The sequence below is a fragment of the Lagopus muta genome, chromosome 7, assembly GCF_023343835.1.
Source record: "Lagopus muta isolate bLagMut1 chromosome 7, bLagMut1 primary, whole genome shotgun sequence".
Classification (NCBI taxonomy): Eukaryota; Metazoa; Chordata; class Aves; order Galliformes; family Phasianidae; genus Lagopus; species Lagopus muta.
The window spans coordinates 16284767-16309941 of NC_064439.1; the positions used below are offsets into that span (position 1 = coordinate 16284767).

At 41.5% G+C, this 25175-nt stretch overlaps 1 protein-coding gene across 3 annotated transcripts in view; it reads right to left on the reverse strand.

The window, feature by feature from the left end:
* Positions 1-2385: 2385 nt before the first annotated feature.
* The window catches only part of GAD2 (glutamate decarboxylase 2), a 34348-nt gene continuing 11558 nt past the window's right edge, over positions 2386-25175 (reverse strand). For all 3 annotated transcript variants that reach the window (XM_048951005.1, XM_048951006.1, XM_048951007.1), the window contains 9 exons: positions 19901-19980; positions 16217-16271; positions 15394-15510; positions 14560-14624; positions 10653-10731; positions 8796-8945; positions 6945-7052; positions 5727-5816; positions 2386-5058 (listed from right to left, as the gene is read on the reverse strand). In XM_048951005.1, coding sequence (XP_048806962.1) covers positions 4885-5058; positions 5727-5816; positions 6945-7052; positions 8796-8945; positions 10653-10731; positions 14560-14624; positions 15394-15510; positions 16217-16271; positions 19901-19980 — 918 coding nt within the window. In that variant the 3' untranslated portion in view covers positions 2386-4884. The remainder of the gene's footprint in view (positions 5059-5726; positions 5817-6944; positions 7053-8795; positions 8946-10652; positions 10732-14559; positions 14625-15393; positions 15511-16216; positions 16272-19900; positions 19981-25175) is intronic.

Genomic DNA, 25175 nt, shown 5'->3' on the forward strand with positions numbered 1-25175 from the left:
GACTTTTCTGGGACCTAAGTAAACAGCCTTTGATCTTCTCTTGCAGTGTGAACTTACGTAACAGATTTTTCATCCTTCTTCCTAATGCAAGAATTTCAAGGTACATAGGCTTTTATTCTAACACACACAAAAAAAGAAGCACACAATCCTTTTTTCTCTGACTGTAATCTCAGACCCAATTTCTTGCTCCACAGTACACTGTAAAATCTATACACCTGCCCCCTTCAGTGCCATAATGAACAGTGCCACGACCCACAGCTGTTCTGTCTTCCCAGTGAGCAGCAAAACCAGCTCTGTAATTCTTCCAGCTGCAGAACCTGGCTTTCCCCTAATGGTCAAATTGGTCCCTTTACTTAGGCTGGTCAGGTAGAAAACAGATAATTGTAGACACTGTAAGTCCAAGACATTAGCACATTACAGACAGTATCCTGTGGATTTCTATGGGAATCAGTTCCCACTTAGGATGATTTTCTGCTTGTCAGTTAGCCTATCTAAGTCAGATAGAGGATTTACCACTACTTGAGTTCTGTCATGCTTTGTTTCTTCCTTAACCGTGCTGGAATATGAGTTTTAAACAATTAAATTGGTATTTAAATTCGCCTTTCTTGGAGCTATGTCTGCAGGGAAGGTAAAGGCTTCTCTCTAGGTTCCTTGTGAAGGCTGTTTATGGAGGACCCGGCAGCATTCACAAGGAGCCACAGTCATAGAGGTTGGAGGGCCAACCATTGGCCATGTCCTTAGATGGTCCAGGAAAGCCTCACCCATCTGCCTCTCTGGTACTCTGACCAATGTGGCTCCAGGGCTGGGGTTTTGCAGGAGAGCCCATCTATATTTGCTGCTTCTGCATTAGCTTCTCAGTAGGTATTAGTTACTGTCACTTCTATAGGCAAATGCATTATCAAGAAATCCCTTTAAAATAATATCTTGCTGTTCTTCATAGCTACAGACTTCATCACCATGAGCCAGTTCTTGTGCAAAAAGCTCCTCTAGACTCTTCCTTCTTACTCTTCATCATTTCAGCAGCACTTCTTGGATAGAGTTTTAACTTGCAGGCTGCATTTTTAAAGAAGGTCTCATCAAGTTTTAAAGATGGATGAGATATTCATATACATCCTCACTGTGGGAAAGGAGCAAGAGGAATGAGAGGGGCAGGAGAAGGTGAAGGATGTCTGGTGTTGAGAGGCAGATGCAGCACAGTGAGGTGGTGGGGTGGTTGGAGCGATGGCTGAGCGAGTGACGGGTCCTGCAACTTTGTGTGGATGCTCAGCAGCACAGGAAGTGGCCAATGGCAGACACAAGCTTGCTGTGAGGTACACTTCCACGAGGTTGGTCATCTCTTTTAGATCTGTATTTCTCTCTGTGCAGAATGCTTTTCTAGGGGTTTAGTGGTAAAGAGCAGGGAAACAGCTAAGCAGCTTTAGTTCTGCTGTGAGAACTGAAAAGGGAGCAGTCTTAGTGGAGAGTTGTTACCTTACAGGAACTCTTTCTTGCTCACCAACCTTCCTGCCTACCCCAGGAATTGCCAGGAAGTCCCTAATTGGCACAGGCACATCTCACAGGGATGTGTCACACAGCTTGGGGTGCAAAGGGCTTACAGCAAAAGCCAGGCTTTATGCACACACGTGAGAGTAGGCAAAAATGGTAACAGTGCTTCCTGTCCCAACACCAACCAAAGAGCTTATCAGGGCAAGCAGAGCATCCACCACCCAGTGTTTCTCACTCTGTATCTCCTTACAGAGCTTCTAGCCGAGCCAGGTACTGTGAGCAGGCACTCATCTCAAACTCTGCTGCAGACTTACAGAAATAGCAAACAAAATCTCATGTTGAACATAAACATCCTAATGCTGTATTTTAAAAGCATCATTTTCTTTTCTTTCTCTGTATCTATTGTAGTCTGTGCAGCTCTCCAGATGGGGGAAGGAAAATAGGGCAGACAGGTGGCAGATTTTGGAAGAATGAGGCCTTGGGCCAGGGGAGACATGGGGACTCAAATCTTAACTTTTCCATCAGTTGTTTTGTCTTTATTTCATGGCCCTCTTAAAATGTTGCCATTGTATAGCTCATGTTGCCCTGGAAAGCGCCCTGACTGCTTTCACTGCTGTGCTGCAGGCTGATTATGGTCGATGGTTAATTTGGGGATAAGTGCTCGTAGAATGAAAAGACAAAACAAAGCATAAAAAATTATTGAGCTTGTCTGGGGAGAATAAGGCAACTAAATCCATCTTATAAAGATAAGGTAGAGGAGTAGCAGATGGCAGATTTACACTCTTATGCTGATTCTGAGAATAGCCTCAAAAAGGGTCTGGTGATGAAACTGTTTTTATGTTACAGTAATTAACAGAATGCATTTGCTGCGAAAAAAGAATCCAGGGACACAGAAAGGGGTACAATTAAACATTCTCTTTATTGGGGCCTTGCTCCGAAATATTGGGGCCTTGCACACGTGATAAATCTGGTTTTTGCACAGTGCCCATCGGTGCTGCTAATGAGAAGACCCACAGCCACATTGTACACTTTTATTTGGATTTAGATCAACAATACAGATAAGATACTTTGGTCAAACACAAGAACAGGTTGCTGTGCCACTCTTTCCCGGCTGCAATAAACATTGTAATGTGGAAAAAAATGCTGGTTCTCCTGGAACACCGAATGTGAATCTTGGATTGGCACACACAGCTAATAAATACATCGTATGCACTTAGTACTTTAAAACAGAATTGCACATGCAAGATGTAACCAGGCTACTGATCACCTTCACCATTGTCCCCATACTTTTTTATGTCTATGCTCTTTGCTTGCCTTTTTCACAGCAAGAAAGACTGTAATTTGCTGCTCTACTCAGTACGTCAGTGGTTAGACTGGTGGATGTGACACATTTAGAGAAGGTTACATTGAAGTCCTTCCTGCCACATTTGGCCCCTTCTCTACAGAACAAATTGCCACAGAATGCACCATAGGCAGCGATGGCGGCACACCCAAGTGAGGAATGCCTACAAGCCCACGAGGAGAGGTTCTTACCAAGCAAAGGTATAGCAGAGGGACTGGCGTAAATGCAGTTCTTACAACATCAAGAGTCAATACTACAACCACACAAATAATGACATATCAATAATATATTGTACAAGCTTATACAGCAACACATGTTGATTTGCAACATTGTACAGTTTAAATCTAAAGTGCACAGCCTCAATCTGAGGTGACAAAACAGTACTATCAATATAATAAAGGCAACACAATTACAGACACTATTTCCTCTTACTTCATGTCCTCATGATATTACGTTGAATTAATAATTTATTTTAGATGAAATTAAAACCACATCGCACACTGCACTTTTTATTTTCTCTTCAAGTATGTTAGAGCCAGCAAAACAATATTGCTTTACAAACACAAGTTGGCCACGTAGGCAAAGTTAAAACCAAAACTTTTGTAGGGTTATAAATAGACAGACCTGAGCCCCGTAATTCCTACTGACACTTCCAGCTGTTGAAGGGGAAAAGGGGATAAACATCAGCTGCCTTCTCAGAGTCACTGCTAATGGTGAGGAATGGGGCAGCAATGAGTTCTGCAAGAGTCACGCCCGTGGCTTCTAAGGCTGCTGAGGCTCTGCAAGGGCTGTTCCAGGCAGATGCGGCCTAAGCTCATTCATTTACTGCCATTTAAAAAGTTGTAGCAAAGGACATAGTCCAGTACTGGGAGAACCTTTGACAACGCAGTTTGTTACTCAACCTCCAACAACCTCCAACAACCTCCAACACTGCCATCTGGACTATGGTCATGCTTAGTTTAGGCCTTGTCCTGCAGACCTGTACATCCGTAAGAAGCCTTTCCCCTCTTAACGAAACTTTCTTTAGAAAGCATTCCAGGCAATTCATATTTCGTACAGTTTTGTACTGCTCAGAGCAGAAATGGTTATGATGTAAGCACTTATTCCGACATGTGACTTTTTGGATAGGCTTTTTTTACCACAGGACAAAGAAACCATCCAAATACAACCTTATTTCAGTCTTGGTTAGATTAATTGTGCGTCTGGTTAGTTAGGCCAAGTGGGAAACATAATTAGGAATAATAGCATCCTATTGTTGTACTGTAATTGATCTTATTAAGTGGTTTAAGAGCTGCAGTACTCTTGAGGTTTTTCAGTAATCAACCCTGGAGACCTACAATCCATGTGACATGGAGAAATGAGGTACGGGTACCTCTTCAGAATGTATGTGGGCTTATGATTTAAAATAAGCAGTAATAAATACTTGAGGCACCTCATCAAAAGAAAAAGAATTCTAGTTAATTTTCAGCTTCTGTCCTTGCAGTTTTATAACCCATATAAAACAAAAATATATATTTTACAAAATAGGGTTTTTATATATATGTATATATATATATATTTCCTTTTGTAAAACTATACCTATTTAAATACATTTGAAATACTGCTATAGGTAAATTAGAAATTCTGTTCTAATACTATGAAAAAGGCTTCCACTTTTAAACAAATGACTTGTATACTCTGTTTCTGACTACCCTCTCCCTATTCCCTTAATTTGATTTTGTCACCATTTTGGGCAAATTTGGCATCATTCGGTCTGACTGCTTTTAATTTGAAGTAGTCCCCATGTTAAAATTTGGGATAAAATTTTAAACATCTTCTGTTCTTCCTCATTTGTTTCAATGCAGCTTTTTGTGAAGCTAATTATTATCGAGGTATTCTAAAACTCAGGAAAGGACTTTAAAGGAGCCATGGTTTTTTTGATTTTAAACTGTACTCTACTCCAACGCCACAATATAGAAATAGATTTACTTTGGAACAAACTACAAATACATTCGCACAGTTTGTGACAACTTAATTGTCTGCTTAGACGTCCAGGAACAGCCTTTCACACCCGGTTATTATAAATCTTGTCCCAGGCGCTCTATTTCATCAATCAGGAAATCAATGTCCTGATGAGTTGCTGCTGGGTTTGAGATGACCATCCGGAAGAAGTTCACTTTGTCTCCCAGAGGCTGATAGCTCACCATGGTCGTCCCATATTCCATCATCCTTGCTTTTATCACTGGTGCCACCTGCAGTGGTGTTCAACAAGAAGCAGGGGATGATGATGATGATTACTATTACTATTATTATAACTAAAAAGCAGAGTTGGTTCTTTTTTGGTTTTTTTGTAAGGATGAAGAGATGTAAGAAGCTGTTAAGGTGAACATCAGTCCAATATTGATAAAGCAGTTAACCTCCATTAAGGAATTAAATGGCTAAGGAATAAATGGATCATTTGAAATATACTGGGTTTATCCAGTTTCTTTGTCCTGCTCTTTAAATCACTGGGGAATTTCCTCCCTACTTTCTCAGTTTTGCTCACAGGCAATTAGCACACGGTAACTGGTTTTTGCGGTGCTCAAAACAAGTTGCATTTGTTTTCCATCTTCTTTTTGTATGGCAAAGTGCATACATACTGCTGCATCTGTGGGGCTCACTCCCACTGTTGTTTACATTAACCTCATTGAATATACACAGGGTTCCAGTAAGAACTCCAGAGAAGAGGCCAGCTCAAGAATACTGAACTTGGAGGCCAAAGTGAAGTGCCAGACTAATCTGCAGCAAGATGACCATGGAAGTGTCATCTGCCAGAATACAGCCAGCTGACCAGACCCTATGCCCTGAAGATCATTTCTGGGCCTGCCTGCCTGTAAGGTCTTTGCTGCTCAGTGCATGACACTCTGGGGATGCTGCTTACCTTCATGAGGCGGCTCATCCTTTCTTCGTTGTCTTCCATGCTGCGCAAGCTGGGAGGTATATACCAGAAGCAGACGTTTGTGTGCTGAGGCTAAGTACAGAATAACAGTGGTTTACACTGTAAGAAATGCTCACAATATCTCAATTGCAATTAAACTCACGCCTTCTTCCCCTCTCATGCATCATATTGTGACAGCAATGAATGGTTTTCATTACCGTGGTCCACTGAGAGTCATCATTGTTATTAATGCAGAAAGGATAATTTTAGGCAATTTATTTCTAGGATGTCAGTTGCAGAAATACATCACCCAGCTGTGCAAATATATTTACCCCCTCCTGAGAAGCATCTAGATTTTATAGGTGCTGTCCCCCCAGGCAGCTGAAGGGAACACGTGGATAAGGCAAGAGACTATCAGAGATAATTTAGAGGTGAGGACTGTGTCATTTACTGTTATTACATGACAGCATAATGCAGAATCCAGTCCTGTAAACACCAGTCACAGGTGGTAGATGAAATAGTCTAACATTTTTGTATATATAATAAAATGTATTACTGCTCTGTTTGATTCCACTAGCTTTGTATTCATATGCATGCATAACAGCATCTTAGCTAGTTTAAGTTAATGTGGGAGTATTAAGTGAAAAGGCAGAATCAGCTGACATTTTGTGTATTTTTGCAGTCTCCTAGCAGTTGCTTTCCTTGCTGTGTTCCTCTATGCTGAACATGTGAGCTACAGCAATTCTGACTGCTGTCAGTATCTCTACCAATCATGAGACTCAATGGACCAAATTCAGTGATGATGTACAAGGTGTGGGAAATAAACCGCATAGCAACATGTTTGAAGGAACACGGTGTCATTGCTGCCACATGAGCCCAAGCAGCACCAGCCCTGCGTTGTGCTGCAACCAGCATTCCTAACAGACCCTGGAATTACAAAACGACAACTGCTTTTTACTGTTTGAAAGCTGGTTCTGACTGTGCGTGTTCTGCTTTACCCTGAAATGTCACTGTTTAGGTTCAGTGGGGTGACACTACAAACTGATAAGTTATGCCTTGTCCCTGGGTTCTCTAAGGAAGAAGGTTATCAGCACAACAACAGGTTTTGATACAAGGGCACTGAGTGCTATCATGTGCTGTAGGTTTGACCTATTGGTAGCGTCCTGGTATCTACATTAAGTTCAGGTGACCAACTGGGAAAGAAGCAGTTATAGTACGTACCTTTCCATCAAACACCATTTGATACCCTTCTCTGTTCTTTATTTTGTTGTATAGGTATTCTGCAAGTTCCAAGCACTTATCAATTTGTGCTTCAAATCCTGTGGTTCCCTTTAGAGAAAGGGGGAAAAAAAGAGTGACTGTTCTGTGACCAGACGCAGCAAAAGGCCCATGCAGCACTCACTAGAGTGCTCACCACGGGTCACCTCTCTGATGTCAGTGTGGGACAGATTAAGGATGCAGTTCTGTCAAGTGAAGGATGCTCTCCTGTGTGCAGCTCATGCAGGTCTTGCTACTGGCTCCCCTATTGCTAGCTCTGCAAGTAAGTCCTTGATACTAGCTCAGTTCTCAGCAAAACACCAATGTAACATCAATGATGAGGGTGCTCTCAGTGGTGGATTTTGCAGAGTTGCCTGGGTTGGCACAAAACTGTGTCTCCACAGGAAGATACTGAGTTCCATACATGGGGTGCTTCAGGCCACTTGCAGAAGAGGGGACTTTAATCTTCAAAAGGTGATGAGATAGCCTTTTTCCAATACTACATATATTTTTTAATTAAACACAAAAATGTGCTTTCTGGGACAAGTCTGATGTCCGTGGAAATGCACATTTTGTTCAAATACTGCCCCGCTTCCCTGGTGTTTTCACTGCTTTTATTCTAATTGACAACTCATCAAGTCAGAAGCCATGTCTGTAAGACCCCCACAAATCCTGCTTTTTCTTCTCAGGCAGAAGTCCTAATCATCTGCCTGTGACATCATGATTGTTCCCGCAGTCACCAGCTGAGATGCCACAAATGAAGGATCCAGCTTGAAAAAGGAGGAAGGGGAACCAACAGCTGGAATAGATAAACCACTTAGGAAATACACATCCTATTTTGCAACATTAGTATTACAAGTGAGGTGTGAGAGGAGAAAAAGTACAAGGCATATTGAAAATATGGGGTTTAAAAGAAAAAATGTCTCTGAGTATTGGAGAGGTATCCTTCCTAAATCTAATCTGGCAGTGCAGAACTGACTTAAAAGCCCGTGTCATTATCCCTCTATGTACACAGATTTTGAAAACCGAGTAGAGCTAGCACAGCCCCAGGAGAAAGGCCTAGAGCTAAGGAGAGATTTGGCTACAACTGCCTGTAGCCAGTTAGTGCAGCAGTTACTGCAGCCACAGCAGTCTGCATCCTCCTCTCCAGAACCCCACACATCCAGCCATACTGCATGTCTGTCTCTGAATTGTTTGGAGAGTTTTAATGAAGCACACGAGGATCTTTTAAGGCTTTCTGGAAATGAAAACAGTGATGTTGTCTCCTCCGAAAAAACCTAGGGCAACTTCACATAATAAGATTGAGTAAATACAGGAAAGAGCTTATTTAGCAACACTGTACAAGTACAGACAATTAATCATTAGATCTGGTGATTACATAGAGAACAGATTTTGATGAATTTTCCCCAACACCTCCAAAAGGTGACTACATATCTCATTTATAGAACAAAACTACATATTCCAGTATCAATTTGCCATGCTTAATTTCTGAACGTCTTTAAAATAAAACATCTTTTTACTTCCAGAAATGGACATAACAACATTCTTAGATGTATGATTTATGCTGTTAGACTCCTACAGTTACACAAAGCAAATGCTATGCAAAGCCACGGAGTTCAAGTTTCAAAATCACGTGCTCTTCTTTGAAGCTGAATTGTGTAAAATATAAAAAAGAGAAAACAATAATATTCTTTCTTTCATGTTATATATGGAAAATTCAGGTCAGGTATTTTCTAGCATGATGATCGCAGAAGAGAAACTAGTATCTGGTGTGCATTATTTTACTGCAAACAAGAATACTGCAGGAAGTCCTACCTTTGCCCTCCACATCAGCCAAAGCTTGAAGACATCAACGTGCCGCCCACATTGCAAAGCCTTGTCCCCAGTGTCATAAGACAGGTCGTAGTGCTTGTCTTGTTGAAAGAGGTAGGACGCATGCATCTGGTTGCAGCTCTGCATCAGACCCTTATAGAAACCGAGACACATAAATGTCATTCTGGCACTCTACAGTTTAGAGGGTTGTGTTGGGTATGGGGCTGCACAGCAGAAAATACAAGCACCCAAATTCAGCATAATATGTGTCCAAGGGCAAGAGAAAGACTGAAAGAGAAAAGGGATACCAAACTCGATTGCTCAGTGGCCTAACTCTTTCTCGTCTCATTCTGTGCCTAGGACATGGCCTGGCAATGTGTAAGCCACTCCCAGAAAAAGCCAAGGGTTTTTTAAAATGAACTCTGGACTCTATAATTCTTAGCATCATTATGCACAAGCTCATTTTTGGATCTCACTCTTTGCTCCTTGTCGTGGTTCCTCTACATCCTTTCCTTGCAAGGCATTTGAAGGAAATGCCTAGCTGACTCAGATCAAGCCAATTTCATGTCTAATGTAAAGATTTTCACACCGCTTTTCTAATCATTGCTTGGTCTCTAAAATTCTGCTTGTCATTGTTTTTTTCCTTTTTTAGAGGCATTGTTCTTATCCCAAAAATCCGCAGTCCTCAGATTGGATGCTTAAATGGCAAGGAAATCCTTGAAAAAGAGCATATGGACTTTAAAGAGCCAGCTAGAGTTGTTTCTGGGCTGGTAGACACTGTTTAGAGAGCCAGCTCTATGGGAGGGCCAGCAGCCAACAAGGTGTAGAACCTGGCCCAGAAAAGCATAAGATTTCTTTTTAGCTTCTTAAGTGGAATGCAGAAAGTCATGTTCTGGTTCTTGTGCAGTCCTCAACCAAGTTTAAGATAAACCTTGTGGCTGTTGCTAGAAGTGCAATTTCCAGCCCACTAAGACTCAAAACTTTGCTGTTTATCATTAAGTCTAAGCTTTACATATAACTCAAAACTGAGATAGTAAAATGCAGGGGGAGATGGGGAGAAATTGGCTTTCTCTAATCTGAGCCATCTGTTCTCACCAGAGGTCAAGGATGGTACTGACTTCAACCAGGTGGGATTTGTCTCAGAGGACTGACCCAGAGGGCAAATGAAAGCCAGCTTCTCTCTTCTTAAGCACAACCACTTTGTTGTACAATCTGTCGTACAGCTGTTAGCAAAACAGCAACCAGCTTTTTGATAGCTGATCTACTAAGTAGTGGTTGTATAGCAGCTGTCCCACTAACTGATGGTTATATGAAAATTATAGGCTTGAAGGGTAATTCAAGTTCTAGTACCACTTCTTGCAAGTGAACTTAGTCCTCCCTTTTTATTTTCCATGTGCCCCAGAGTGGATATATGGATTAGAGCTGGATTGAAATATCTATCATAAAAGTCTAGGAAGTGTAATGAAGTCCCAATTATGGATGAAATATCATACTGCATTCATACCACAGCATTCACCCTAAGAGGATGGGATTTTGCCTACAGCTATGTTTTACACCACACAGAAACCAGCAGGGTTACACAGCTATGCACCCACAACTTTACTACAGGCATTCTGAATGCAAAGCCACAACACTGTAAAGATATTGCCATTAATTAGATCTATCTTTTCTGGTAGAAGGCTGCTTTAATTCCCTTTTACACTCATAGCCCTCAGCCTTTGAGTAGTGAGCTGTTTCTCAGTTTCTAATTCTCATCCCATTAGCAATTATTAGCTATGACACATGTATGAAGAAAACATCCAGGACTGTCAGAAGCAAAATGTCAGACAGGGCCAGAGCAGCAAGGATTTTGGGACGTACCTCTTCCCTCACTAGCAGGGCTGAACACTGCAGTGGGACTCCCATCATCTTGTGAGGGTTCCAGGTCACCGAGTTGGCCCTGTGACAGAAAACCACATGAGGGTCAGACACAGCAGTGAAACCATGGAGACATTTAGCAATGGTCAGAATGATAATGAACAAGGAACAAAGCTTACCTTCTTTTGTTTGAGGAAGCAAAGCTGAAAGTAATCTCGGCTGAGAGTAAGAAAGCAATGCCTTCCTCAGAGACCCAGCTCTGGATTGTTTTTGGATGGCCATTTTGGCAACTTATCACAGGACAACTGCTCTATCCACTACACTTAATTAGTATTAATCCTTCCGGAGAGTCATCTATCCTCTGTGAACACAGGGTAAACTTCTCAAGAACACTCACTTGACTGATGAACTTTCTAAAGGCAAAAGGTCTTCAGAGCAAACACGCAGACAGGGAGCTGGCAAAGTAGCAGATTCCCTCCCACCGATTTCAGTATCAGTAAGATTCTAGTAACTGATTCACATAGGTATTTTTGGTATTTTTGAAAATTTCTTTACATATTTCTGGGTACCTCTAAGTCTCTGACTAGCTTGGAAAACCTGGCCAGAAGTAACTTTTATCATTGTGTTGGTAATTTTCACAGCTCCTTTCATTTCAGTTGGATAATTCACACTGGAGAATTGAGTACAAAATTACCACAGCAATAAACACAGAAATAATTCAGCCTTCTACAGAGGAGCCCAAGCTTGACTCCTCTCAGGACATATGCTCTGCAAAAAAAGCAGTCAGCCCAGGTCTTGTGAAGAAACAGGATGCTGTCACAGTACAGACCAGAGAAGAGACATTTGGGTCTGTGACAAGTGCTGAAAGGCGGACTGTCCAGTAACAACGTTTGTTGTTTTAATTTTGTGTTATGCTTGACTGTCTATTTGCTAATTACTATTATTACATATGATGACTGGCTGATAGATGTATACATTTGCATCCTACTTGGCAAGCTGACAAGGATGCACAGAGCACATAATAATGATAATGATTTTGTGTAGCGCAGTGATTTGAGTTTTGATGGTGTAAACTGCTATAAATGAGTCAACTGGCCATGTGAGCACTTAAAGGATTCAGGATGCACTTGTAGGTAATGTTTGTGTGAACAGAAGCAAGCATGTGAGAATGTGGCAGTATTTTCCTTCATAGATTTGGAGACTGTGTTATAGGTTTATGCTTGTCCTTATCATTTCCTACTAAACTGCTCTCCTTCAAAGCAAGCAACTCCAAGATGCACAGGGACATTGTGCAACACTTCTGTGCCTTCTTCTCTGCTGTTTAAATAGGACTTCATAAGTGCTTGATGCAAAAACTGTACGTAATAGTCTTCCAGAGGCAACATCTGGCCACTTGGCTTGGCTTCATGAATACTTGGCAGCTTTTAATCAGAGTCAGCCATCTGATTACAACATCAGAGCTAATGATTCTGAACATGCACTCAGGTCCATGAATTTCCTTTGATATGGTACTTTTTCATTTTTATCTGTGTCTATGCTGAATCAGGCAAACATCCTTCAAGACATCTCTAAATAACAATAGTGGTATAGATTTTCTTAGAAGGATTATTTACTGACAACAGCCAGATGTAAATTATCTGCCTAAAACATTCAATTTACCCTAGGGTCATTTATTTCCCCAGATTTATCCCAACTGCATCCAGAAAAATATAATAATTATCCAAAATAATTTTCATTTGTTTTTCAACAGTTTTTCTGGGCTTGAGCCATCAGTATATGCTTGAAGAAACTGCTGACTGCAAGAAACAGCAAAGGAAAGCTGTGTGGATCCACAGATGTTTTTCTAAAGCATCTCACACTCCCCAAAATAACTGCACATCAAGCACCTTTGTGATTTTTTTTTACTATGGATCATAGAGAGAAAAAAAAATAGAAAAGTCTTCCTTTGGAGATTCCAAATGGATGACATGAGAGATTCAAGGCTGGCAGAATTTGGACCACAGCCATCATTAAAACCAGAGCAGGGTGCTCTCACTGGCCAGCCGCAGCTTTGGGAAGGATGCCCAGACTGAGCAGAGCATTTATCCAGCTGCAGGCATGATTTTCTCACGTAGCTCTCACCACTGTCCAGGCCCTGGGAGGGGGGCACCAGGCTGCACGTCCTGATGGTGGTCAGACTTATCTGCTCCAGACACGTGCCTCCTCCAGGTGCTCTTCAAAATGTGCCACACACAGCCTAGAGGCGATGGTAAGGATGGCTTTGCAGCACCTCTGTGTTCGACATGTGTTTTTTTTTCTGGACTGCCTGTTACCAGAAGGATGGGAATACTTGGAGCAAGAGTCCTTCATTCAATGGTCCCTTTTTGCAATCAAAAAATTGTCTGAGTTGAAATGGACCTTCAAAGGTCATCTAGTCCAACTCCCCTGCAATGAACAGGGACATTTTGTTCCTTCTTGTTCCTTCCTCTCCCATGAAACACAAGTAACAGCTCCAGTTCTATTCAGATCTATAACGCACCATGAAATGGAATTGTCCACAGAAATTGGACCTGTTAAGTCTTCTCTACAAGCACCCACATTTGAAATCTGGATAAACTGAAGTGCAGGGGAACAGGACTGGAAACAACAAGCTTCATTAGTTCCCCACTTGGCACACAGAGATGGCACTTACCAAGCACTGGAGAAATTGTGGACCTAAAGCATCCTGTTTGGAAAATTCTTCGATGTGGGTTCAACCTGAACTTCTAATTCCCAAAGAATTTTGACAGCAATTTGTGTGTGGAAAACACCTTTTTCCCAAACTCTATCCTTGCAGATAACTATTCAGATTTTTCTAATGCACTGGGTATTTGGATGTATGTCCTTTTAAAGGACAATATATAGATCTGGAGTACTGGAGGCAGTCTTAACTAAAGTATACCAAATTCATAGAACCGCTGTCTGCTTTCCAAATTTTGCATGTGAGATAGATACATGATAATAGGAATAGGTTGAAGAAATCATCTATAATTTTAATCAACAATTTGATTTAGAGATAAAAAAAGGCAGGAGGGGGTATAATTTAATCAGCTTTGGAAAATATACAAATGTGAGCAGGACTCCAAGTACCCAGCATACTGTCTCTAGTAAGTGGCCTAAATAGAAGCCCAGAAGAATATAAAAGAGGGCAAGCATATGAGTACTTCCTCAAAATACTCCTCAAGCCTCATGTCACTTTGTGGCTCCCTGAAGTCCTGAATGGTTTTTGTTCGTCTTCCCCTGAAGTCAGCTAAATATTAACATTCTTAACGTGGCAAGGTGATACACAGCACAACTAAAAGTTTCTGGGCAAGTTTCTGTGAGTTTAAGTGCAGTCTTTTCAGATGCCAAGCTACATTGCTATCAGCTGTGTGTACATGTAATGTTTGATGAGCTCAGGACTGCAAATGCGTATATCCAGATGTCATTAGCATGGTTGGGAGGTGGCATTCCTTCTAGAAGTGATGGAGCAGTGGCTGGTGACTGCCCTAACACTGTCCCAGCTGCAGGTGCACCCATCCACCTTTTATACTAAGACCTCAGCAGGCAAACCCTCCAACATTCATGACAGAGAAATACAACTGCTAATTCATTTTGGACAGAGAATCAGAGGATGCTGCAGAAACCACTCTGGACCCAAGAATGCATGCTGAAAGGAATAAAAATACAAACAAGAAATGTCTGTTGCTTGCACTACAAAGCACAGTGCTACAACACTGTAACAGAGCAGTGCCGCTTCAACTGGAAGAGCAGTCTGCATAATTCCTTCCTTCTGCATCCCAGAGATAACAGGGCCTGATTTTTATTTGTATTTTCAGATACTGCTATGGTAATCACAAGTGTGCTAAAATGCATTTAATAAATGTGTTTAATTAGCGCTAATAAATCATACCTTTCAACACCATTTAGCTTCCATTTGTGCTTCCTTGACATCAGCAGCCCGCCACCCCACGCTCCCTACAAGGCAAGATACATTATCTTAATGAGAGCACACCTCTGCATTTCTCCAGAATGACATCTGTGAGCAGACCTGCATTTGCTTTTGCTTACAGAGATCTAGGACAGGTAGATATTTTGTGTGGCTGAGCAGTAGTTGAAGGCAAACATGAATTCTTAAATTGGAATGATTTGGGCTGACAAAGTAACCAAAAGCATGACAGTCAGCCCTATGTAAATTCAACTACCAAGCTTTCTTGGAAAAAAAGATTTTGCAAAAATGACATAAGATCCATTCCAGGGCTGAAAGATGATCCTTCAGAAAGATTTACTGGCAAGAACCCAGATAAAGCTGAGCAAAGCAGCCAATCTGATAAATCTCTTTAGCATCTGGATTAATCTGCTGGGCAATTTGGGGTGCTTACTCCAGAAAAAAATGTAGACTTCTTCTTATGTATTTATTTTGCAGCTGCTGCAGAAACGGAGCCAATGCACATTATGGTTCTTATGGATTTCTTGGACTAGTGATATTTAAAGATAAAGCTGAAGGCCCAAAGCTCTCTAAATAGGTCATCCATCTTAACTATGCCATTTACTATGAGTACTGCACAGTCACAGCTCCTGTTATGCCCTCTTGACCCGAGCCTGTCAGAGGACTGGGAAGTCAGCACTTGGATAACAAACTTAATTACAGAAACCAAATACGATGGTTTTGTAAAAAAATAAAACATTCACACTTACGTGCCTTGGAATCTGCCCCCCTCACTCACCCCCCCAAGGTGATACTTACATCCACATGCATCCAGATTTTGTATTTCTTGCAGATGTCTGCAATAGCTATGAGTGGGTCAAATGCCCCGTACACTGTTGTTCCAGCTGTGGCACTCACTAGAAAAGGAACAAATCCCTACAAGAAAGCACAGAGGCATTTGGCAAAGTCACACAGCAGCAGTCCTAACTCCTCCTGAGAGCTGGCATTGCTCTGATGGCTGCCTGCACAATGAACCCAGAAGTGGCTCCTAGAGGACACAGTTGCTATATCACAGGTTTTTTGTTAACTTAGATACTAGTGATATGACAGTTTTTACCTTAAGGTGGCAGCAAACTTCCAAACCAGTCTCCTCCATTTATTTAAGATGCAGGAGACAGGCAAGGGCTCAAAGGAACAGTTCTTCTCCCTTTCACCTACCCAAAACAACAGAGTCTGCTCTATGTAATGTCATGTAAAGCAAATCTTATCTGCAAGGCACCTCGGTGTCCAAGGACCATTTCTTGGACTCCTGTTGCTAAATGCTGTACATCACCAAGGAGCACACAGTCACCTGGATTTTGCACTGCAAAGCCTTGAGCATGCAGGAACTTGCACTAGTGTTTTGTTTTCAATTCATTTTCTGTTAATACTCAGAGCAATAAAGGTACAGGGTGCCTATATTTATCTGTCGAACTGGGGCTCAAACAATCAGAAGTGTATGAACTCCATTTTGCAAAAGGAAATGCAGTGTCAGGAGATCTGCGTGGAGCTTTATTGCCAAACCAACTAGCCGTGTTTTTTCACTTTTGTTTTTGTTTTGTTTGGGGAAGCAGAAATGCAAGTAAGCTTAATAATAACTTACTTTTTGTTTGGCCTCAAGAATTCTTCTTTCAAGGTCTGATGGAATCATTTTCCCTCTGGGAAAAAGAGAGTTATATTACAAATCTGGTACTGACATCATCTTTTGCTGTTACTTCTTCACTTAACGGTAAACCCAAAAAGGAACAAAGCAACATTTTTGCCCACAGCTTATGAGGCAGATAGACTCTGTCCATTAGCCTACATTTTCAGTCTGCTTATTTTTTCAACTGATCTGCATCAACACGGTGATGGCAACAGAGACACTCACATCACCTTCCATTAAACACTGAGGCAGCTCCACTGAGCCCCCCCCAGTCCTGTTGGAGGTTGCAGCCCTGGGAACTGCCCCTGGTCCCAAGTAAGGAGCTCAGCCCAGGCTCCCAAGATGCTCCCTGGGTGCCAAACCCCTCTCAGCAGGTACAAAAAATGCTGGCTGCAAATGCTGGCTGAGCTGCATGGCCCCAGCACTGCGACAGCTCCAGTGTAAGCAGCACTCTCCATGTTCTGGTCCCAGGGATGGGCTCATTTCAGGGTGACTGCTCAGTTACTGGTGCATTACATGTTCATATTTGCTTGAAGCAAGATGTGAGACAAAGCAACCAGTCCAGACTCAGATGCACTGCCAAGCACTCTGCACTGGCTGCATGCTGTATTTGGAACACATTTAAAATGAACCATTTGCCTGAGACTCAGACTCAGTGGTAAAAGGCTTGAAGGCCAATTTAAAAATCCCGTAAATGAACTAGATGCAAGGTAAAACAGAGCTGATACTGAACACTGAGGTTGCATTTCTTTGCTCTAGCCACAAGCAAGACTAGCTAAGAGTTACCATGCATAATGGTAACACAAATGTGGGGTGACAGCTCCCCACATTAGAGGAATAAATTAATCAATGAGTCTAAGTGCTGTCCATTTACATTTATAGATACATACATACATATATATATACACACACACACACTTTGAAGGACTTCCTAGTTCTTAGTATAGACAGACATACCTTTCCTTTCAGTACAGGGATAATTTGTATTTCTTCTTGTTATTAAAAAATAAGAGCAACTTCTACTAAAGCTCAAAATAGCACTTTGAGGAAAACAAAACCATGATTTTTAGATTTACTTTTGAAAAAAAACACAAAGCAACTTTTTTTTTCATATTTCTTGATATGGATGCAAATAAAACAAAATATCAGTTTTTAGTAATAAGATCCTGTTAAGCATGACAAGTTTCAATCCTTACACACCTCACAAGTCAGTGACTGGTTCAGAAGAAATGGGTTTGGATTGCTCAGATTTTTTTTGCAAAATCTTTCCTTCATTTTACTCATTCAAAACAATGTAATTGAAACTAGGAAAGTTCTAGTCTAAAAATTAGTCCTGATTTTGTCACAGACATTCAAAACATAAAGTATTCTACTCATTCTGGGTTTCCCCTAATTACCTGTACATATTCAGAAAAAGCAGAAGTTGTCTTATTTTGACAAACCATTTCTGGGACTGTTAGAGGAGTAAAGAAGAAAAAGTATGCCAAAGGAAGGCTCTGAATTCCTCCTCTAAACTGAGTTTAGACGTTGGTCTTTAATAGTTTCTCTTTTATTGAAGATGTGCACAGATTCATGCACAAAGTTGGGCAGGTTCCTTTATTTGTACCCAGAGAGGCGATCAGCCAGCCCCTGGTCACACTGATTACGTGCACAAACTCACGGCCAGGTGAGTGCAACGTCCAAGCAATGTCAAACTTTACTAAGCAGCACGCAGTAGATTGGCTTTGAGTACAATCCAGCACAACACCTTGCTCCGTACTCAGCGAACAGCCAACAACATTGCACAGCACTTCTTTGTGTTGCCACCTGAGCCAAGATGACCTGAAAGCCTTAAAATACATTACAAAATAATTAAATTCTTCATTACTAAGGTACCTAAAAATACATCTTTACACAAAGCTCATCAAATAACATGGCAGGGTGGTTACATGAGATTTCCTAGGCAAAACCAGAGGCAGAAGGAGGATGGCAGAAGAAATTCAGTAGCAGAAGAGCACTGTGGACAGAGACTGCTGGTGCCAAAGCATTCTCATAGTAAACACATCTGTGTATAGTCTTCACAGTTATCATATCAAAGTGGAGTGTTTTGACTGCAAACCTGCAGTTAATGTGCTACTGCTACCAACAGTAAGGTAGTAGACAAGGCAATGAAAATGTACAGTTGTTCATGTCCCAGGCTGGACATCTTGTGCACGCTTTCCTGGTTGAAATTCACCACAAATTCCCATGATACAGCAAAACCAGACAGACTTGGTGGAAATGGATCAGGGTGGGGAGGAAAGGAGCCAAGCACACCAAGAAGCATGCTTGGTTAGGCTGAAGAAGTTGAAAAGATCTTATGGTACTCCTTCACACTCCTACAAGTCTACATATTCACCAGCCCACGTCAATCCCCAACAGCTTGTTCTGTGCCTGCAGGATCTACTGGGGTTTGCTGAGAATTGCAGTAATCTCACTGTGTATTTCAGGGTGGGCTGGATAAGTACTGTAGTCTTCACAGAAAAAAAATCAAGTGGAATTTGCACAAGAAGAAAAGGAAACCATGACATCATTGATGCAAGTCTGTCTTTAGCGAGTAGAAACAATCATGTTTATTCTGATGCATGTTGGATGTTGCCATTAATTCCTCATCAAGGTGTGTTCAGCTTTGTCAATAAAGAGTTACTAAGCCCACATATCAACGTGCAGGCATTGTGATTGGCACTGTAAATTGCTTAGTTTGGTGTTCTACTTTTATAGAGGCAGCAAAAAATTTTCATTGCAGGAAAACTTTCCATTTAAGCTAGAGTCATAAACACTTCGATACCCTTTAACAATGGTATTTGGACTCACTGCAAGAGAATATTTTACTGAAAAGCTTCTCAGTAGAATGGATGAGGATTTTTTATTTTACATTTGTCCCACAGAATATGTGCTTTTCTAGCAAATTGCAAATCCTCATCAAGTTCATTTTTGTTAACGTTTCTTTGCTTTCACAAAACAAGGTTTTGGTAACCTTTTAGTTGGGTGAGTTCAGACTTCATCTACCACCAGTTTTGTGGTGCCTGCAGAATTGCATGCAGCCTGCTGTGCTACTCCTTCCCACGGGTCATCCCCTTGTTGACCCATGCTGCCTATGGTTCTGGAAATACCCTTCACAGAACTGACTGCACATCTCACTGCAAGGGGCATGTTCTCACGATGGGAAATGCCAGCCAGTCACAAAGCAATACAAGTACATTAGCAAATCCTCCTCAATATTTCAGTCCTTTAAAGTGCTCATTTCAGCTAATTTCAGTGTACCAAAATGCAAGTGCATCTTCCTTAAGAAAGCCCATTTTGGTTTCTCACCAGAATGTACAAATATATGTAAAGATTGTTAGTTCACCTTTTTGTTTCACTTCAGGAAGAGATGAAAAAGAAATAAGAAAAATCCTTGAGGAAGAGAACTTCAAGATTTTTTTTTTCAGCTCCAAAAAGTGATTCATTAAGAAACTACAACTACAGTCCCTCAGGTGGGATAAATCACTGCAAGGCTGACTGAAGATGACAGCTCTATGAGTTATACTGTTGACTATATCCTACGTGCTCTCTCCATGTTAAGCACTTGGTGATGCTCTTCTATGTACCAACAGAAGAATAGCATTTGGCATCTTTACTTACCTTTCATCGCATCTAATCAGAATCACACTATCTGTACCAATACCCAAGGCTGCAGCTCCTTTTTTCACAGAAAAGTGACTCTGAAAAAAACAGGTTTTGTTATTATTTATTGCTTTTATTACTATTTCCTATCCAACTTAATGAAACACTACACTCTTGCAAGCCCTTCTGCAAGATGTTCCATATAGGCAGTAATTCTAGTCTTAGGCTTTGAAAACTGATCACTGTAATTTCAGGCTTCGTATCAGGTCACCACAGTTTATTAGAGAAACAGCAATCACTGGATTTACTTCTGGAATATTAAATACACAGTTGTGGCTGGTGATGGACCCAAATTCCATCCTAGATGCACACCTGCACTGCCTTTTCTCATACATACTGAGCAACAAATTTGATTCAGCAAAACAAAAACTTCTCCAGAGAGAATTCATTTAGTTTGTGGCACCAAGAGTGATGCGCTTCTGTTATGTAACTTCTGGCCAAATAACAGACTGAGAGAAATTGAGAGAGAGAGCCTAATTGTGATCTCATGCCAGTGAAAGTCAGTTAGCTAGTTATAACTCCCATTAATAGACAGAACTATCGTAGTTTAAAATCAGGTCTGGGCTATTATATTGCTAAATCTATTACCTAATCTGTATGGTAAAACATGGAAGTTATATACGAGAGAGCAAGTCAGCCTAACATTCTCTTCCTCATCTTAACTCCTGTTAGTTCATAATTCTACTTCAAATCCTAATGATTAAGATCATGAAATAGTTTTATGTCAGATTTTATCACTAAAATCAGATTTTTTATTAAATGAAATCCAACTGTAACAATACTGTCCAAAGAAATTCTTTACGTACACCACAGCAGTGTTAGCTCAGGAGATAACAGTTAAAAATAAATAATAAAAATCAATGAGAAAATCTAGTAAGGCTTTTTAGGTGCCCAAAAGTTAAAGAAAGGAAGACACAGCCCACCCTCCTGCCAGTGCAGGAGTGGAGAAGCAGGTCACAAAGCAAAGGAGTAATCATCACTGCTGTATCAACTGAATACTTGGCCTCAACAGTACTGCAATCATCGGAGTGATGTATGGGAAGAGTTGAATGTGATGTTATGTGTAAGCATCACCTACAGACCTTAAAGTCATTGGGACCGCACAGAGTGCTTAAAAGCCCCATATAACAACGAGCACCTTGAGAGAAATGAATGTCAAATGTACACCAGCTTTAAGACAGAGAGGAAGAAGAGCTGAACTGTAATGCGTGCCTTGAACTTAATACGTAAAAAAACAACTGTGCTTTAAAAACAACTCAGGGGTAATTTTCATTAATAGTCCTGACTACTCTGCTTAAGGTTGCTCTATATTCTATACTACTTAAAACAGATTTACTACTGTCATTTCCTTTTTTTCTAATAGAAAATAGAACTATCCCAAGTGCCTGGAAATACAGATTGGAACAGTTTACTACGAGGAAGAAAATTAAGCCCATGTGCTCAAAGGCATCCGCTGGAAAAAAGCCAAGCTCAGCTGCCTCACTGAAAAGTCTCATGGCACTGTTAACACAGCACTGGGAATAAAATGAATATATTGCTGATATCTCAGATGCCTGAAGGCTTTTTACATGCTGAAGGGAATTCAGCAGCTAGGAAAAAAGTAGGGGGAAGAAAATACAGAAGGTAATACAATTTCTAAGCAAACTTTGAACATGAAATTGCTCAATCTGCATATGCAAGAGCAGACATACCATTGCTGTCACATTTTTGCGTATCACGGAAACATCAGCGGAATCACAACCACCTGAATGGCTCTGAAAGAGCCAGAATGAAACTAATTAGTTTCATTCTGCAACAAAATACAGTTGAGGAGCAAAAAAACCACCATTTCTAATGATGATGATTATTAAACTCTGTTTTAGAATTTCTGATACAATACTGACAAATGGCTGTCTGCATAACCACAGGCAGACATATAAGAATATACAGACCTAACAGAAGGCTGCATATGCAGAAACAGCCCTGGTTAAACAGAACTGCTGATAGATTCAGCTGGGCTAACAGTGGGAAGGATATCAAATTAAAAAAAAGTAACCCTTTTCAGAATGTGGGGGCTACAGCCTGTAGTGTATCACACTGGCTGTGTAGGAGCCAGCTGAAGTCCTGTGGTGGGAGACTGAGAGTCAAAAGGGGAGGACAGGACGGCCTGCCTCATGCCAGCCCTGAATCAAAAACCAGGCTGGGAGAAGTCAGCAGGACCGCAGTTCCATCGCTGTCTTCTGCTTGCCAGAGACAGAAGGACACGTGGGTGTGAGCGGGCTGTCACACACCCCAACCCCTTCTTCTGCATGCACCTTTGCACCTGGAAGACTATGCACACACACTCAGAAGAGAACTTCAATTTCTGCCTGGGAAGAAATACAGCTGAAATTCAGTGGTGAATGAGGAGGAGGTTTTACTCAACATTAGTGACAAAAGTGTATTAATAGTCAGAAAAAACAAAAAAAAAAAAAAAAAAAAAAGAGGAGACCGAGCCAGTTGAATCATCCCTCTGTCTGAAATTTCAACCGTTGTTGGGCATAAGCCTGATAGTCATTTTTCCATAGTGAGCACTGTAACATCAAAACACACTGCAAATTTATTACAGGCACAGTAACACAATAAGCCTGTTGGAAAAAGGAAAAATTGGTGCTGCTCAAAATGCTTTGATTTTCAAAAGCATGCCATTCTTGTCTTGAATGAATGGTGCTTTAGCATGCAGATGCTTCTATTTTTACAGCTTGCTAAATTATTCGCTCATCATCTGGCATGGCTGAAGCTGTTAGAAGAGCCACCCTCGTGCCATGGGCCCAGAGGCCACAGCTGGTTTTCCAGACTGCAGCTTCTCCCTGCTCACATAAATTCAGAGTGACGTGAACTCCCAGACGCTGAGCAAGCCAAGCCACCAGCAGCCAGTACGTCCCTGAAGGCTGCAGGTTGGGTTGCTGCAACTCTGGTACCCTGCAGACCTGGACGCTCAGCCTCACCCCACCAGCAGAGCAGGCAAATATGTTTTCCTCTCCACCGCCCTTAGACATGAAACAATGCGAGATCCCTCCTTACTCCAACCATCTCAGAACATGAATCTGGTAACTGCCTGGGCTTCCTCAACAGTGGGGAAGAAAAGAGTACATCTGCAGCACCCCCAAGGCTTGGGCACCCGTTTCAGTTAGGACAAATTATCTTCTGCAGATTTCTCTTTTGATTGGCTATAAAAAGTGCGCAGACTAACTCAGAATGTCTGTTTACACTTTTGGTGATTAAAATGAAGCAGTGTGAATCCTATCTCTGAAGTCCAATTGTAAGCTATAGCTTTTCCTTCAGTTATTTACAAAAAAAGTTATACTGTGCCCCATCACATTTTAAATACACCATAACAACAGATGGTTGCTATTGTTTACTTCAGCTACTGCTACTCCACTTTCAAAGTATTTGTCAATGGCAGGAAAGAAATTAACATTATTAATGTTTCTGCATAGCATACCCATATTCTGATCTTCAGCATTTTTGAAAGATGCAATAGTGTTTGGATGCAGTGCTCAGGGAGAGTTGTTAGAGTTGGGGTAGTATGGTTAGGTTGTGGACTCAATGATCTTTAAGGTCTTTTCCAACCTGAGTAACTCTATGATTCTAAGACTCACAACCTTTTTTCTTTTCCTGTGCTGACAGTTTTATAGCATTGTCTGAGGAGGAGAAGTGTTGCTCTGAGCTCACAAAGATTCTGTGGCAGTACGGAAGTCCCAAGATACTGACAAGAAGAAGGATTAGACCTAATGATAAATGTCTCCCCTGGAAGAGGCTCCTCTTTAGCACTGCTCTTCTGGAAGGTGATTTTACTTTTAGTTGAATAGAAAATTCAACTTAACTTAAGTTGCTCTTCCTGTAATACCAACTTTTCCACTGTCTCCCTCTGGCTTCGAATACCACAAAGCAAAACTTTTATAGTTACCAAGCATTACACACAGCAAAGGAAGAAAGTTTGGATCCGTGAGTTTGAATTTTAGTTTCCTCAGGAAGAAACAAAATCCCTGCTCACTCCGTAACTTACAGATTCAGAATTTGATGCCACCAAATGGAGAACAGGCCCTCCAGGATTCTCTACCTTTCCCTGAAAGCCTTACCACAAGGCCACTCCTTGCTAGATGTCCCTCCAGGTACATCTGGCCATCCCCAAAGCTGACACTTTACACCCACATGGCCAGTGGATCCCCTTACTTGCTTCAGAGGCAGCCTCAGGCAGGAGCCACCTCACCCCAAAAACCAAGAGATGGGGGATGCTGGAGGCAGCGAGAGCCCTGCCATGCCCTGCTGGCTTTCTGGCGGTGTGAAGAGGTGCCCTTCACATTGAGCAAACCGACTGGCTTGCTGGGTCTTCTATTATTTCTTCTCTCAAACTACAATGAGAGTTGTGCTGTCACCCCCCTGTGAGCACATGCCAAGAGGTTCCTCCTTATGGGCTGCTGTGGGTGGACAATGAGGAAAGCTGATGAGGACGACACAAGCAGTCCTGTTGATCTGGAGAACACACGAGATGAAGAAATCACCGCATCTTTCCAATTACATCCAACTTTTTATCATTCTCTGAATCGAGGACTGAACCCATCCAGTCTTCTATGGAAAAATTGTGATTCTTGCAAGCTATTTACACATGATAAAACAAAAAGGCCAAATACTGTTCTGTAACTTGAACCTAGCTTGTTCTCTGCACCTAAGCTCTTCCCCTCCGCACCTCTTTCCTTCTCAGACTATGGCTCTTCACTCTTTTTACCTTCTGGGGATAATCCCTGCTCCATGCTAAGAGAATGCCAGGTGGAATGGCCAAAGTCACATCAGGGGACAGGTTAAAACACAACAGCACTTGCCTTAGAGACAGAAGGATCAATTAAAATATTCTGAGAAGGCAGCTCTCCTTTTCAGGTGCTTTCTCTGCACTGAAAAAGGGATGCACTCAGTTGAACAGTCTTTCAAGCCTAAAGCCAATGCACAGGGATGTAGGAGGAAGCCTTCATCTGAAATTTTTCATTTAACTGCCATCTATCACTTTTACCCATCTGAATCAAGGTCTCCTGTGTCATGAGCAGTCCAGAACAGCTGCCTTGAAGGACATCACACTGCTCCTGCACCACTGCACGTTCAGGGATGACTGATGACGAACTGGTGACTACAGAGGACTAAATTAAGACCTGAATGCAAGAGTGCCTCAGTGAAATTATGCGTGAGTCAAGCCTGACCCAATCAGTTATAATGTGCCTCA